Here is a 15,226-nt window from a genome sequence, read left to right as displayed (position 1 = left end):
ACTAGAATATATCATCTTCGTTATATTGAACTAGACGCTGAAAGTTGGAAAAGGATATATCATAAATATCACTTAAGTAAATGCAAATGTAGAATGATAAATAACAGATAGACAGCCAAACATGTCACACATACACACAAGGTATTCTACACTTCGTCATCATATCTATTCAAAAAAAGAAGAGAGAAAAAAAACAACAACATCAAGACCCTCATAGAACTCCACCAGGTACGGTGCTCTTATTCTTCCCATCGAATACAGCACTATTGGGTGCCGTACCCGTTGATCCAGGATACGATGGCGTCGAGGCATCAGTCGGCGCAGACTTGCGAAGCATGAACATCGGTTTCCGTCCTTCTCTGTCTAATTGTTTGAAGAGAATTAATGGTTTCTCGTCGAGTGCCAGACACCTCTCTTGGTCGCCATATACGATATATAGAGCATACTGACGCCAATCGGCGTTGATGTTGTATTTTTTAAGAGCAGCGGGTAGCACTTTGTGACATGGATCATCCATTGAAACTCTAAATGATTTGAAGATTTCGACGCTGGGAGCTGCAGAGTCGGTGTTCCTTGATTCAGACCGTGAACTTGCACTTGGTGTCGGTGTTGGTACCGGTGTCGGGTTTGATTGAGGTACTTCTTCATGCTCGTGTCCCTGTCGAATTGAGGCTGCCGAACTCTTGTTGTTATCTCTGACGTAAGACCGAGGGCCGAGGGTCTGTTGTTGTGCGAATTGTCCGGGCGATGTTGGTGATGGTATACCGGGCGATGTTTGAGCGCCACCGTTCATCGACGCCGTCAGATGCGTAGACGCTGCCATAGCTGCCGCAGAAGGATCGATGTTAGCACCATCGTTGTAAGGGCGGCCTTCATGGACCGATGGTGGTATATGTGTTGGAGAGTTGCTGCTTTTGGGGGTTGTGCCTCCATTGTAGACTCTTCTGGAAAGCGACCTACCCAGTGCTGAGGACTCATTGCGGATATTGCCTGGTGATATAATGGACGATGCATCGTGGTATAGCTCTGGACTCGACGTTGTCCCTGACTGGATGGGGGGTTGATAGGGTAACGGTTGTGAGCGATCTTTAGCCAGCTTGAATATGGGAAGAAGCTCTTCTCGCAATCGTCGGTAATCTTCTGATACCCTTCTCAATTCTGCCTCGACAACGCTGAGCCTTTCATCTCGTGCCCGTATCGTCTGCGCCAAGCGCGTAATATCTCCGTATGTAGCCGATTCATGTAAATTGTGGTCGGCAGCTATGGCTCGTCAGTCGGACCTCCGTCGGGTAGTTCAGAATAGTTACAACTTACATGGCGCAATATAGTGGTCCGGATCGATAGAAACGCCCTGTTTCACCTTCGTCTCGTAGACACTCTTCAGTATTGTTAATCTGTGTCCAGCACTGGTGATACCCATTTCTTTCAACTCCTCGTGCTTGAGGGCTATCAGTGCCTCGCCGACTATTTCATTTTCTATCAAGCCACACTTGTTAGATAATTAAGAATCAAAGAGCCTGAAACAGTCACAAACCTATGAAAGCCGTTCGATACTGCCGCAAACCTAGCCCTACCACGAAATCTGCACACTCCTCCGCCGTCCAGTCACTTATTGTCGACCGTAAAGAGCCATGTTCATCTCCCATGTTTCCATATGTTGTAGGTGTATGTTCCGTAGATATCGAGTCTGAATCAGTCGGTGATATTTCAGAGTCCGTGGGCAGTACTGGAGATGCAAGGCTGCGCTCGTACTCGTCGTCCGCATCCGAGTCGTCGTGGAAGCGTGTTTTTAATAACGACATTTTGTGAACAATCAGCGATCCGTCCTATCACCTCGCCTATACCATATATGAATTGGAATGGTATCGAGCCGCAAGCGCGGCGGTCCTGATGCCTCCACGATTCACAGGAAGACAAGTATGGCGCGAACCCACGAAGCAGACTAGCAAGTATTGTAACCCGAATCCGGCTTCAACGGAAAGAAGAGTAAACCCTAACAAGTCGTCGTTGTCGCTAACCCGCCGCAGGTGCCGTCGAAACTAGTCAGGCTGCGATACGAAATGTGAAACAAGCGATACAGTAGTCGATGTCGGCCGCTCTCTCGGTCTGGAACGCGCACGTGTAATCAAGATTGTGAAGCAAGAGATGACTGTAGGTATAAATATGAAACCTTCAAAATGAGCGAAAATGGTGCCTGAATGGAGAAGGTCTTTCGTGGTAGGGAAGACGGTGCTTGGGCTTAGTGATGAAATGCGTACTAGGATATCAAGTAAAATCGCAGAAAATACGAAATCCGAATATAAGTCACCGCTGAGTCACGCGCCAGATATAGCCATGCAAGATGAAGCAGAACAGTCAATAATTGAGATAGAGGATACTGGAGACGTCCAGCCTTGGTCATTGAACGGGGGGAAACTACAGCAACAACAGAAGACTCCACGTGACGAATGCCCAATGCTCGAAGGAGGAGCGAATCAGGGTAGGCAGGTCATGTGACTGTAGGTTTGGGTCGTTGTCCGTTACGAGCCAGAACGCCATAAATTACCGACGTGGCTGGACTGAGGCAGCACCGTGGTACTAGGCTCCAGATAGGATTAGTGCGTCCCCACTGCGGACCGAGACTTGTCAATCCGTTAGCGCGCATTTCCCGGGCGCCTTGACGAGGCCTACCTTCGTGGTCTGGAGTCACATTGCAATCTTGCTTTGGATGCCCGAGCAACTTGGCAATTACACTTGAGCTTTGTTGATACATTAGAGCTTCGGAATCCATTTCCATTATAAATACTGAGATAGATATCCATATATATATATATATATTTCCAAATGCAATTCCGGACAAACTCCAAGTCACTCAACGTCCATGCTCTGAGAGCCTTCCGAATCCGTATGAGTGTTGTCTGTACTGGACAGAGCTGGAAAGACGACAACATGCCCCGTCTGGGCAAGGGCATCTTCCCAAACCTTGGAGCCAGTCGCCAGGATCCGCTTAGCGTTTGCATCGGTTGGAAACCATCTCTCCCTACGAGTGTGCGATTTACTTCCTCCCTCGAGCGCCGCTCGGCTAGCTCTCGTGGTTCTTGCTTTTCTTTTTGTTGGCCCTTGTGATGAGAGCCCATTCAATTCGTCTCGATAGCGCTCAAGGTGTAGATCATATGCCATTATAGACCGAATGTACGGGGCTATGTCTGCAGCTATCACAGACACTCCGTTTCCGAACGACGGGGCTACACGACCAGCGCCTTGTGGGACTAAATCTGGGCCTCGCATGATAGGTTCAAATGCATTACAATATGCCATGCACGAGAAGGGCATCGATTTAGTTTCGGATTGTTTAGCCAAAACACGACCATTTGTTAAAGAGTCATCTTGCAGCATGTTTGTGCCCACTGCTATGCGTCGCATCAACGCATATGCTGTTGATCCAATATCAGAAGAAAGACCGGTATAGTCAGGTTTGCGGTTCGCAACCAATAATGGATAGTCTTCCTGATAGTTGGTCTTTTCTTTCCCAGAAATGTTGAAAATAGTGGTATCGAGGTCATCCTACAAAGATTAGTTTACTGCTCCTAGCCAGATTTGGGTTAATATTCACCTTATTCGGGTCTAATGACCAATGGCGGGACAGTACATCAAAGGCACTATGGTTTTCAGCCATCGTCATGACGTCCTGTAATGAGTCAATGCGCCGATGATCCTCAGCAGGTCGAGAAAGGTAGTGAGACCACCATCCATCTTCGTTATCAGTGTCAAAATCAAGCTGCCACCAATTCAAGCCTTCAAGCAACAGCTCAGAGTCTTTAATCAGGCTCTTGTCAACTAGGCTCATGTCACGATTGAACCAACCCATGCAGCATTGATACGTATGTAGACTTATGACTTTGAGTTTGTTGCCATGAGCATCAACATCAGACCCTGCTGGCCAGCGGTCAAGGATCCAGTCAATCCCAGACTTTTGGCTCCCAACAGCCATTTGACACCAAAAATCTAGTTGCATAATAGATTTGCGAAGGTCTTGTTGAGAAGCTGAGTAGAGAGTGCTCACAGCTTCGCGACTCAGCATATGACCCTCATTTGCAGCAACAAGTAGTAGATAGTCGATGGCAAGGCTTGGAGGCGGCGCGCGATATCGAAGAATGGCATGTAAAGAGAGGTCTTGAAGTGGAACAAGACTTTCATTAGTGCATGTCATAATCACCGGACGCTTAGACTGTTCAATGAGTGCTAGAATCCCAGTCCAGAATTGTTTGTCTTCTTCAAACAAAACATCAACTTCTTCTAATAGTATCAATGACTGTTTCTGTGACCGAGAGGGCGTATTTGGGGCTTCTGGAGTAAACCCTTCGTTGATATTCCCTTTCGATTTGCTTCGATTGTCCTTTGCTTTATTCTGCGCAGCTGCTTTGAAGAACATGTTAACTGTATTTTGTTTTGCATCGGGCAACCCGGGGCCGGTAGGGTGAATGTTCGCGTCCGATTCATCCTCCTTTCCATCTAACTGAACAAGATGATTCTGCGTCATATCACCCACGCGCTCCAGGATATCCTTGGCACTACGCCGAGTGCCGCTGTTAATTTCGAACACCTCGAAATCCAATTCCTTGGCTACAGCATAGATCGACGCTGACTTACCACACCCATTCGGACCGCTCATTAAGACGGCATTGGTCAGGCGTCCCTTCTCTCCCTTTTTGAACTTGCCTATAGAATCACCGACTCGGATAACAGTACGCTTTGACGAAACAGTCACGCCACCAGCCAACTCATCTTCCTCTGAGTCTTGAAGCTCGTCCATTTCGGACGCTTCATCCTCACTAGATACAATGAAACCATCAAGCTTGTCTGCCATCTTGCGTCTTTTGGACTTATGGCCTCCTAATTTCTTCTTGCTCTTATGTGTGGGAATCTTCCCAGTCCCCACAGACGACACCATAAGTTCCTTGAGCCAGTCGCGTAGCATCCGAGCCTCAGGGCCAGGCTGAAGGACGTCTTCAGCACATTTGGGCATATACTTTTGTGTCCATTGAACAGTATCGCAAACCCCATTATCGAAGGATGTCGTCGATGTTGCAATAGAAGCGTAAAGTTTGGCGATGCATGGATGAGCTCGCCCTTCTTCGCCTTGGTAACCAGATCCGTACTTCGATCCTGATTCAATACCATGTAAAACTTTGCTCTTCATGCTTTTCCGCAGCGTCTGTCCACTGATGGTAGTTCTGAGCGGGACACGAAGAAAGGGTTCCTTAGATTCTGACATTTGGAATTGCATCTCGTTTCGAGCCTTTTTAGACTCGTAAAGTAGAATGTTTTCGGTATCATCTATGTGCACCGCGCGTTGCTTGCTTTTTTTCTGGTGAAGGCTTATGTCCTCAAACTGGTCGCAGAGTTGATTTACTGCCCCTCGCACGTGAACAAGGTCTCTAGGAGGCCATATAGGCGGAGCTAACTCGGGATGTTTGCTGAAAAGTGATCGAGAGAACGTGCGTTTCGCAGAAAACTGAATGTTGGAATCATGTTTTGTAGAGTCCTGCTGGGTCAGTGAATCGTTTGCTAATTGCAAGGTTTCCGAAGAGGCTTTGAATTCTGGCTTTTTCGATAAGAAAAAGGGATGGGTGGCTTTTAGAGGCTTCGTATCCTTCCGGGTTGTGGTAGAGACTTGTTCAACAGATTTCTGTGGAGCAGCATATCGTTCTTTCCCGTTGATGATGTCGTCAATTTTCTGTCCAACAATCAATTTATTATCATACTTGATGACAACTCTCTTAGTATCTTTCCCTTTACGATTCGATCTTCGTCGATCTCGAACACCCTTGCTGGCAACATTCTCGAGCTTTTGAGCGGGGGGAGAGCTCAACAATTTCCCATTTATATTGAGTTTTAACAACTTTTTCGGAGGGTTTAACTTTGAAGAGCCCTCGTTAGCGGGATGAGTCGATGTTTCAGTGCGAGTTGGTTCAGCCTCAACACTACCGGGTGCCGCTTCTGGTGTAGATGTTTTCACCCGTTTCCTCCTTTCTATATTTGGATCCTCTTCGAGAGTATTATCCTGTGTATTTGGCCCATTTTGTATTTGCTGAGAGTTCAGGTAAGGAACCTGCCTGGAAGCTGCCAGTTGATCGGTGGTGGTCTCGTGGGCTGGAGGTAAAGACGCTTGATCTGGCGTTGTGCTTTTTTTGAGGACTAAGAGCATCGATGTTAGAGAAGTAACAGCCTCAATGGCATAGGAATATGTTCTCACAGCTCCCGAAGAAAGGGTGGACTTTCTGCTGTTCTCCGTGGTCCATGACCCTATTCGCAACGGTAGAAGACATTGAGCTTGCACATGCTGAGATGGCTATTCGACTCAACCGACTGAGAGTAAAAGAACACAGAGAATGATTATTATAGATTGGATTGAATCGTATTCATATAGAGGTTGGCCGTCTCAAACAGCCACGGGGTGAGTGAAAACTGAAGAAGATTAATTGGCAAACGCGAAAACACATAAATTGAAGCGGAAGCGCGTCACCGCGACGAGTGGTGGAGCAGGAAGGGGCTCTCTTGCATTATGCCTAATCTGGTTAGCTTATCTCAAGGTGGATCTAGCGGCCGGCATAACTCAAATCCCGTGAATTTTTATTTTTTTCGAATGAAGAAGCAAGCATCTCCAAAGCAACAGGAAGGAGACAGCAGCGGGGTTCAATACACCTCTTTATCTGTTGCCAATTATCGCCATGGATCTCCCGCCGCCGTCAGTCTTGACTCAATTGCCTCGACCGCTCCAAGCTTCCACCGGGAAAACCCAAGTCGGTGAAGTTTATAGCCTCGTCGAGTCTAAGAAGCGAAAGAGATACGAGATTGCTGTTGCTGTCGACGGCGAAGGCCTCAACATCTACAACGTAAGGAATAATTTCTTCTGGCTAAGATTATGCAGTTTGCTAATTTGCAACTTCAGGTGCAATATCCCAAACTTGTCACGTCGTATGCCGTCCCTCCCCAATCCGAGTTTTCCTGTTGTCCAATCTCTATCCGGTTGAGGGACAAGGAATCCTCAGCGGTTAAAAGATATAGCTATTGCGCTGTTGGACGACCACAGAATCAGATCAAAGGCTTTTTCGAAGAAATTATCTCAGGTTCAACCGCCGCGCCGGCTATAAAGTCAGCCTCATATGATTTGAAGGGCTCACGGAGTCCCGCCATATTTGTGGGTATTGTTCCCGGATCTTCGGGCGACAATAGCTCTTCGAAAGACGCATTCGATGTGCTCGTAGTGCACAGAGATGGATCGGTACGCAGACTTACATCTGATTTGGAAACTGAGATATGGAAGGTGCAACCATCTGGACTTGATCAGGGAATCGCTGCTGCCTTTCTTGTCGACCATGACGATGCTAGGCGGACATTGTTCAGAAGAAGACCTGATCTTGCGGCGTTAGCTATTGGAGACGTTTCAATTTCTCCCAACAACATTCCGCCAGTTCTTTTGCTCGTCTCCCAGCCGAGTAACTCGCAAGCTGCCAAGATCCATATGTTTTCAGTGGCGTCTAATGAGTTACAACAAGTTGAAATTGTGGAACTACCTAACCTCGATGGAACTAAGCCAGACGTTAAGGAGATACAGTGGACTTTCCACTCTGGGTCTGCAGGACTGGGCTTGTCATTCCGGCAAGGATATGTCAACTACGACCTGTCCCAATATCCGCCATCGTGCACATCGAGTCTGATTCTTGCGGATGAAGAGTTCTCTTCTATAATGCGCATCTCACCAAACTCTGTGATTGGTGCTGGGAAGTCACTCATTGCTTTGTATGACACGCACTACTCATCCATTCAGCGAAGTATCTCCATACGGGAACTATCGGCCAACAAGTCGCTCGGAAAGTACGATTCCAAGACGATCACGAAGTTTGTAGGCTATTTTGCCAAGTTAGGGATAGCGCTCGCTATCAAGGAAAACACGCTTCAAGCCTTTGACTTGTCATCGACACACTCTATCCGAGGAACATCCATCAAACGTCAGCGTGACGGCTTACTCATCGATGCCATTGGGCGTGGTGTTAACACATCGGCTGCAGCCGTCAATGACCCGTCTGTATCTCTGGGTCTCAAATCAACACAAGAAGTTCACAAATGGAATGCGTTCAAGAACGAGCTAGAAGAGGCAACCAAGGCAAAGGATGCGGTTTCCTTCGATAAAGCTGTTGGGGGTTATTTTGGTCCCTCAGTGGAAAATCAATTCTTAACAGCAGCTCACCCGGAACAAATCTCGTTTGTTTTATCTCAGATTTTCACTGTACGACAAAGGGATGCTTTGCCGACACTGGAGATTGGCATTTGGCCCGAAAAGACTTGCAAATGGCTACTGAAAATGGGACATTTGTCTGCGAATCACATACACATTGCGGTTCGTCGAGCCAATAAACCCCAGGTACTTCCGCCGTTCGAGCCGGGTACGTTGGTTCGCTCTCTTGCAGAGTTCGATAAGTCACTCAAAGCTCTCACCCTCATTTTGACGGGGCCAGTTTCACTTGATCCAGAGGAACTTGTGCAGGCTTTGAAGATCTTCCTCAACGAGGCTCGGGCACGTTCAATGGCACTCGACCAATCAGCAACAATGACCATAACGGGGATCCCAGACGGCGAGATGAACACAGATGAAACTCAGCAAGGAGTTGCTCCTCCATCTTCCACCGAAGCTTCATTAGAAGATGCATTCATTGGCCTCAATCTGACCCTGTCCCGCTTACACGACTACCCAACCAACCAGATCGTTTCCTGCTTGCGCTCAACGCTCTCCAACACAGACACGCTCGCAATCGTCCACCATCTCCGCGTCTCTCTCGCAACTGGCGGATACACAGCACGCTTCACCGAAGAACCACCCCTTCCTCTCGAAGCCATCAAAGCCGCACCTCCACTATCTCTCAAAGCAATTATTGACCTCATGAATGCCAGCGTGGACGCAATCGGACCATCAGGCTGGATCTCCGCCGTAGAATTCGCAGGTGCAGCCGTCAACGAAGCTGAAATGATTTCACACATGCAATCCGAAATTTCGGCTGCATTAGCCGGTATCGAGGAAGCAGCTTATATGAAGGGCATCGTAGGTGAATTCATTCGCTATGGTGCTCGAGTCGCCAAATCTTCCTCCACGTCCACCACCACCCCAGCTACAACAGCAACTATCACAATGGGCGCCGAAGATATCAACGGCGAATACACCGAAATCACCAACAACGGTACCCGAGCCCGCATCAACCGCGAATACGACACCTACGGCAAACTCTGGGAAACATACACATTCCCCAAAGCAGGCGAAGAAGATGGGAAAATGCTTCCCCTGTCCCTCGACACGCCTGATTCGGAGGTTAGTAGGACCAAGATTCAGAAGTCGACGGGTGAGATTAAGCAGAGGACCAAGCGTGAGATTGCATATTTGCAGAGACAAGCTGTGCCGGATTATTCTGTTGTTAAGATTCATTTTTAAGCTTCGGATGCTATTGCGTTGTATATAACATAACTAGTTGGATAGGGAGTTAGGTGATGAGAGATATGTCATTGATACAGTTAATGTTATAAAAGATCTACATGTACTCTGATGTCGTAATCCCGACATGGTCTATCAAAATTGATACCACTACAAGCAATGTTATTCATGGCAAAGATATATAGATTCACCGTAAATACACCATAAATGCAATCAAATGGAAGAAAGTCCCACCTTCCAAGCCTCATATATAGGACATATCAAAGTCCAAGATCAGCTCCAATCTGTACATCGTCCCTTTAGACGAAACGGTTCAACAAAATGACAAGAACAATAAAGGGATGAGAGGTGACCTAACTAGAAAAGCAGGCAGAATTTTTCAAGAAGTGAATATATGTGCAGATCGAAAGGAACGGAAACCAAAGGTAAAGTCCAAAGTATGTGATGCCGAGCAACATCCGATTTTTGCGCAGCCAATAATGTATCTTCGTGTTGTGTCAGCATCCTTCGTCTATGGGTATCGTATCAATCAAGAATCTGAGATAGGGGTCATTTCATGTTGCATGCATCATAAACGAGAACAAGAAAAACGAGCAAGTTGTGTATAATGCAGTCGTAACAAAACTGAACGGTCACAAATGTAAAGAAAATCAATTCTCAATCATGACAGAGTTATCTGCACGCTCTTTCATCCGTGAGGCTTGGGCTTCCAATGATCGAGCCATAAGTTTTGTGACTAGTCATATGTTAGTGAATAATTATACATCATTGAATCCATGATACATACTCGGCCAAACTGCAGCTCTGTCAAGGAGATAGGCTGTAGTCATCAATATCTTAGTACCGTAACCCCCTTCGATTGCACTAGGCAGACGTTGTAGCACGTTGTATGCTGGAGTGGTGCCAGCATTTTGTGCCTCTCGCTGCAACTTTGCCTCACCGCTTCCTAAGATCTCCTTGATCTTATCAATCAACTTGCAGTCCTCTTCTTCCAAAAGCATAATTCCAGGAACCTGACTGAAGTCAACCTCATCGCGTCCAAGAATGCCCAGGTACGGTCCAACACGCTCTTGGACGGTCGTAATCCACTCGGCAAGAACTTGAGCGCAATCAAATGAACACATGGCGCATTGCAAGGGCAGCTCGCGTGAAGTCCATTCCGCAAACGTATTTCCGAGACGATCTGACATACATATTGAGTCAGCTGCATAGAATGCAGCTTTTCGCAAGTGTCGTTCCCGCTTTGATTGAGTTGGTCTATATGGCTGAGACATGTGAGAAGAGGATTGTTCTTGGTTTGGTTGAGCAGACAGATGCAACTCGCCCACACCAAGGTCAGCTATAGAGTCTCTTCGCATCATATCAATGTTTCCCGAGTTGTATGAGTCGCTTCCACCATCGTCAGCATGTTGAATAATCTCAGCACCACGGGCAAGCTCATCAGACATTGCATTCCAATCACGTTCCCAGAATGCTTCCTTGGAGCGACCCAAATTGACAAACAGCCTAACGTAGGCTAGATCAAGTAATGGGATACTGTCAGCAGATAGCGGCCCAGCACCGTACGGATTTGGTCGTTCCAAACTGTGTAGGGGATTGCTAGCCCAAGCAGCTTGCCAAGACCGTAGAGCCGGCTCGATGTGTGCTTGCATGGCATCTGTCTCTTGAGATGTCCACTGCCGGCCCATGTGCCTCTGACGTGTTTCCCATATGTAGTTATGCAATGCGTGAATAAGAACTAAACAACCAAAGGTACTGGGTTTTAGATCACTCTGGGGTAAGTCTTCCACTCGAAGAGTTGACCCAAAGGCTTGAGTGGGCTGGTCCACGAATTTGGCTCGCTGACTGGCGGTAAGGAGTAGAGTCAAAGCCGAAGAGAAGGAAATTCCCTTCTTTGAGGCTGTCGCTCCACCCATTTTCCTCCATGCTTGAGGAGATTCTGCAGCCCAAAGATCCTCTTCGCATGGAAGGTCAAGGCGAATCTCGGAATTTGTCAATGTAGGTGCATGGTTGTAAGCAGAGACGAGCATGCTAGACAATGTAAAGATGGCAAAGAGGGTTCGCTTCCTCTCCTCCACGATCTTCCAGTCTAGCCAGTCTTTGCGTTCTTTGGGCGGAGTCTGAGTTTGCGAGTTTCGATCAAATGTGCCACCATCAGGGCTTTCATTGCTCTGTTTGTTGTTGTTTAGGTAGTCCTGGGGAAGTTGTTCTACATTGACATGGTGTGTCAATTCAGCTGCGCGTGCGAGGCTCACCAACGCAGCACAGTGCGTACTAGCAATATCAGCGGAGGTCTTGTCGCCACAAGTGTGTCCATAGATAACGTTCAACAGCATGGCCTGGACAAGCCATAGTGGCGTATTGTGAACAGGATTGTCACGACTTGCATGAGTCCGACTGAGGGCGGCTGACATGTCAGCCTTACGTCTCTCTTCCAAGTATAATTGAATCATCTTTTTCGCGGATTCAAACAGGTCCTTTGAAACTGCCGTATCATATTCATATAAGGCTCCCATCGCCGCCATGGACAGGGTAAGACACCCGCCACCCCCGGCGACTCCTGTTGAACTGAGGTTGAGATGGCCACTCGCGGTACGTAGATTGTTGGTGAGTTCTAAAATTTGAAAGTCGAGCGTAGGAATATGTAGGAATGGGAGGTGTGGATGAAAGTAATTGATGTAGGCTTGGATATAACGCTCCAAGTCGAAGGAACTTGGTAGGAAGTAGGAGGAGCTATTAAGAGCAGCACTAGGGCGAGGAGCAGCATCACGATTGTAAGATGTTCCGTTGCTGAGCTGAGAAGACTTTCGATGTAATGTTCCATTTGGTTGCGGCATGCCGGTTAATAATGCCTGCCTAGTTGTTGTGTCTGGAAATGTGTCTGGCGCTGTTGTGGGAATGGAATTTCGTAAGGGACTACTGGCGAAAGGCACGTTGAAAGGATTAGGAGATTCACGGTCGGCTACCATGGAAGATGAGAACATACTCTGCGAATGGTTTCCCAACATCGATTGGCTCAGTGGAGTCACGGGTTGGTTAGGTGTAAAAGGGTCCGTGAATTGAATTGAGTTTATCAAGGACTTGGGAGAAATTGTATCCACAGTTGCAGGGAAGCCCAGCTCTTGGAATGGGGAAGAAAAGTCCATTGTGAATGGCGCAGACTGTGACGTGGCAAACTGAGTTTGCCAGCCGTTAGGTGAGGCAATCTGAGCTGAGGCTTCAAGCATAGGGTCGCTAGTCCGACTCTGCGATTCTGTGCTCATTGCAGATGGAGATGATTCCTCAATGGCTGAATCACTCACAGGACCTAATGGAAGAGTGGTATCGAAACCATTGACCCAGTCGAAATTGTTTTCTTCATCTAGCAGTGTATCCGGAACGGAAGCTAGCGGGTGGAAGTTTTGATGGAAAGGAGACGGGGGAATATCGTGGCCAAACTGCGGCGAATTGCCGAAATGAAGCTGAGCCGGGTTGATAGTGCTTCCCCCTCCGAAGAAGTTATCACCAAGGTTGAGATCAAAACTACCATAAACAGGTGCCGTTCTTAATCCACCAGCGAGATCCACGGGGATGCCACTAGTCTCCAACTTCGGCAGGTTGTTTGCTGGAGGATGCACAGAGCTGTATCCGCGAGTGTCGAAGTTTGGAATGCTGGTGGCTGAGTCGAGACCAGTATGGAATGAGTGGTTGGTTTGAGGTGGTGGTCGTGCAATATTCGCATTAGCGGCATTGATTACACCTAGAGCTCCGGTATCTATATGGCTGATGGTGTTCGCCCTCGGCCGCATGCTATTTGACGTGCCGCCAGCTACAGAATTCTTCCGAACTCGGTTCGTTCCAGATCCTGCAGCACCGGTACTTTCGCGGCGCGCGTTTCTTGGGCGAGAAGGTGCAGCAGTCATGTGCAATTTTTGTTGATGTCGCAGCAACAGATCGCGGCGTGCAAAACAACGAGCGCATTCAGGGCACTCGAAAGGCTTTTCCTTTGTATGAGATCGTTCATGGCGCTTGAGATGTTCCAGGCGTGCAAATGAGCGACCACAAGTCGTGCAGCCATGTGGTCGTGGTTTCTCAGTCTTTGGTTGTGCTCCATTAGAAGAGGTGCTGTTTGTCTTGGAATCGGCTTTTTTCAAATCTTCTACTGAAGGTATATGTAGTTAGGCAGGAGGAATCAAAGGACTTCGTGGGTCTAAAGCATATGGCAGAATGAAGACAACTTCTCCACAGGCTGAACAGAGTTAACTTACCAGTCGTTTCGCTAGGCATTTCGCGAATGGAAAGTAGATCGTCGCCATGTGCGATTGCTGTTAGGTCTTGTGCGACCATGACTTCCCTTAACATTTTGCAATAGTAAATCAGCAGCGCTTCTGATAAAGAAGCCTGGATGCTTCCCTAATCTGAGGCCTTTTCGATGACAGATCCGTATGCGGTTATAATATGCCTTCCTATCAATCTATAGAGAAGCGAGTTAATGATGAGAAATTCTGTGGGGTTGAATGCCAGCATTGACAACAGGGATGATAGGTATTTATTTGGCTCCTCTTTTCTTTCGCTGTTTGTTCAACAAGAGGTGGCAAGATGGAGGCAGTGAGACGAAGTGATAAGATAAGGGTGGTTCAACTAACACTCTGTGCATCAACTTGCGAATGGTGGGCCGTATTTGGGCGATGTCTCTTATAATATAATATCGGTAATGATAATGATAGCAATGGAATTAACAGCGGAGGCGAAGTTGTGAGAGATCACACTGCTGGTCCGAAAATTGGCGACTCGGGACGGAGAGTAATGGTGAGGGTTGTTGCCTTGACTGAACCTCTACAACCAGAAGAGGCAGCACGAAGAGCCGAGCACGGCCAAAGGAATTTGATTCAGTCGGTTTCGAAATATCACTCGGGCTGATACTTCGTTCCTGTAACCAGGAATTTGGGATGGTTAGAAAAGCGCACGTATTTTTCGACGACTTCCGGGCTTGTCGTACTCATTCGTCCTTTTGCCGCAGCAACACGGTCAAGTTGGCAGGAAGTAACTATTGTAGTTGGAGCAAATGGGAGGCGTTAATTGATATAAGGAGCTCTTCAAGCTCTCGCAATCACGCGCAACAAGGTTATTCCTTCAGATAAACCTTGAGCTAGTTGTGTAGGTTTTTCAGGGAAAAAAAAGTATTCTTTCAACACAGCGCTTGCGATAGCGATATGGATAATGATGGCAGGAAAGATACTCTGCGAGAGATGGTCTCTGGGCGCGCACGGCAAGTTGCACCAAAAGACTTCCCGATCCTAATTAGCCAGTGAGCCTGGTAAATTACAGTAATGTCAAGCTAACCATCCACTGGTCTAACCCAAATCAGCAGCTGGCCTACAATTTGTATGGAGACTCGTACAGACCACGTATTGAAACCCAGTCCAAAGGGTTCAATCAGATCCACTTTGTAGGCGCCACTATCCAATAGTAGCTAGCGGGTCATCTGAGACAGCCACTACTGCCACAGAGCGCTCTGTTAGCAGCGGCTACGCACTGTACGCAGTTTAGAAGCATTGTGAATGGCCCAAAGCCACGCTCGCCCTGCCCCGTGGCCCACAATGCTGGGGAATGGCCATGGACGCTATGCCGAAATTGCCCCACTCGATCCGCTTTAATGTTTGTTAGCTGTATGAGTCGTACTCACTAGCGGTAATTTATGGGCATTGTATCCGTACTCCCTGTAAGCGGCATACTACTATAAGTAGAGTAGTACGATACTTCTGTATTGGCTGGATGACTACT

The 15,226-nt window shown here is 47.5% G+C and overlaps 4 protein-coding genes across 4 annotated transcripts; 1 reads left to right on the top strand and 3 right to left on the bottom strand.

Moving 5' to 3' along the window:
• Positions 1-211: 211 nt before the first annotated feature.
• On the bottom strand, positions 212-1,802 carry EYB26_001902 (uncharacterized protein; the record flags this gene model as incomplete). Its single annotated transcript, XM_054261210.1, has 3 exons — positions 212-1,260; positions 1,315-1,476; positions 1,535-1,802. The coding sequence occupies 3 exons, from the start codon at positions 1,800-1,802 to the stop codon at positions 212-214; spliced, it is 1,479 nt and encodes a 492-aa protein (XP_054117185.1).
• A 1,045-nt stretch (positions 1,803-2,847) lies between these two features.
• EYB26_001901 (uncharacterized protein) lies at positions 2,848-6,308 on the bottom strand (the record flags this gene model as incomplete). Its single annotated transcript, XM_054261209.1, has 3 exons — positions 2,848-3,543; positions 3,593-6,177; positions 6,236-6,308. The coding sequence occupies 3 exons, from the start codon at positions 6,306-6,308 to the stop codon at positions 2,848-2,850; spliced, it is 3,354 nt and encodes a 1,117-aa protein (XP_054117184.1).
• Positions 6,309-6,710: 402 nt separating this feature from the next.
• On the top strand, positions 6,711-9,463 carry EYB26_001900 (uncharacterized protein; the record flags this gene model as incomplete). The annotated part of the gene is made up of 2 exons (XM_054261208.1): positions 6,711-6,875; positions 6,932-9,463. The coding sequence occupies 2 exons, from the start codon at positions 6,711-6,713 to the stop codon at positions 9,461-9,463; spliced, it is 2,697 nt and encodes an 898-aa protein (XP_054117183.1).
• Positions 9,464-10,113: 650 nt separating this feature from the next.
• On the bottom strand, positions 10,114-13,789 carry EYB26_001899 (uncharacterized protein; the record flags this gene model as incomplete). Its single annotated transcript, XM_054261207.1, has 3 exons — positions 10,114-10,199; positions 10,251-13,601; positions 13,711-13,789. 3 exons carry the CDS (start codon positions 13,787-13,789, stop codon positions 10,114-10,116), a joined length of 3,516 nt encoding a protein of 1,171 aa, XP_054117182.1.
• Positions 13,790-15,226: the final 1,437 nt, after the last annotated feature.

Source organism: Talaromyces marneffei, chromosome 1, assembly GCF_009556855.1.
Source record: "Talaromyces marneffei chromosome 1, complete sequence".
Taxonomy (NCBI): domain Eukaryota; kingdom Fungi; phylum Ascomycota; class Eurotiomycetes; order Eurotiales; family Trichocomaceae; genus Talaromyces; species Talaromyces marneffei.
The sequence above is the reverse complement of the archived record's forward strand: the minus strand, read 5'-3'. Positions and strand labels throughout refer to the sequence as shown.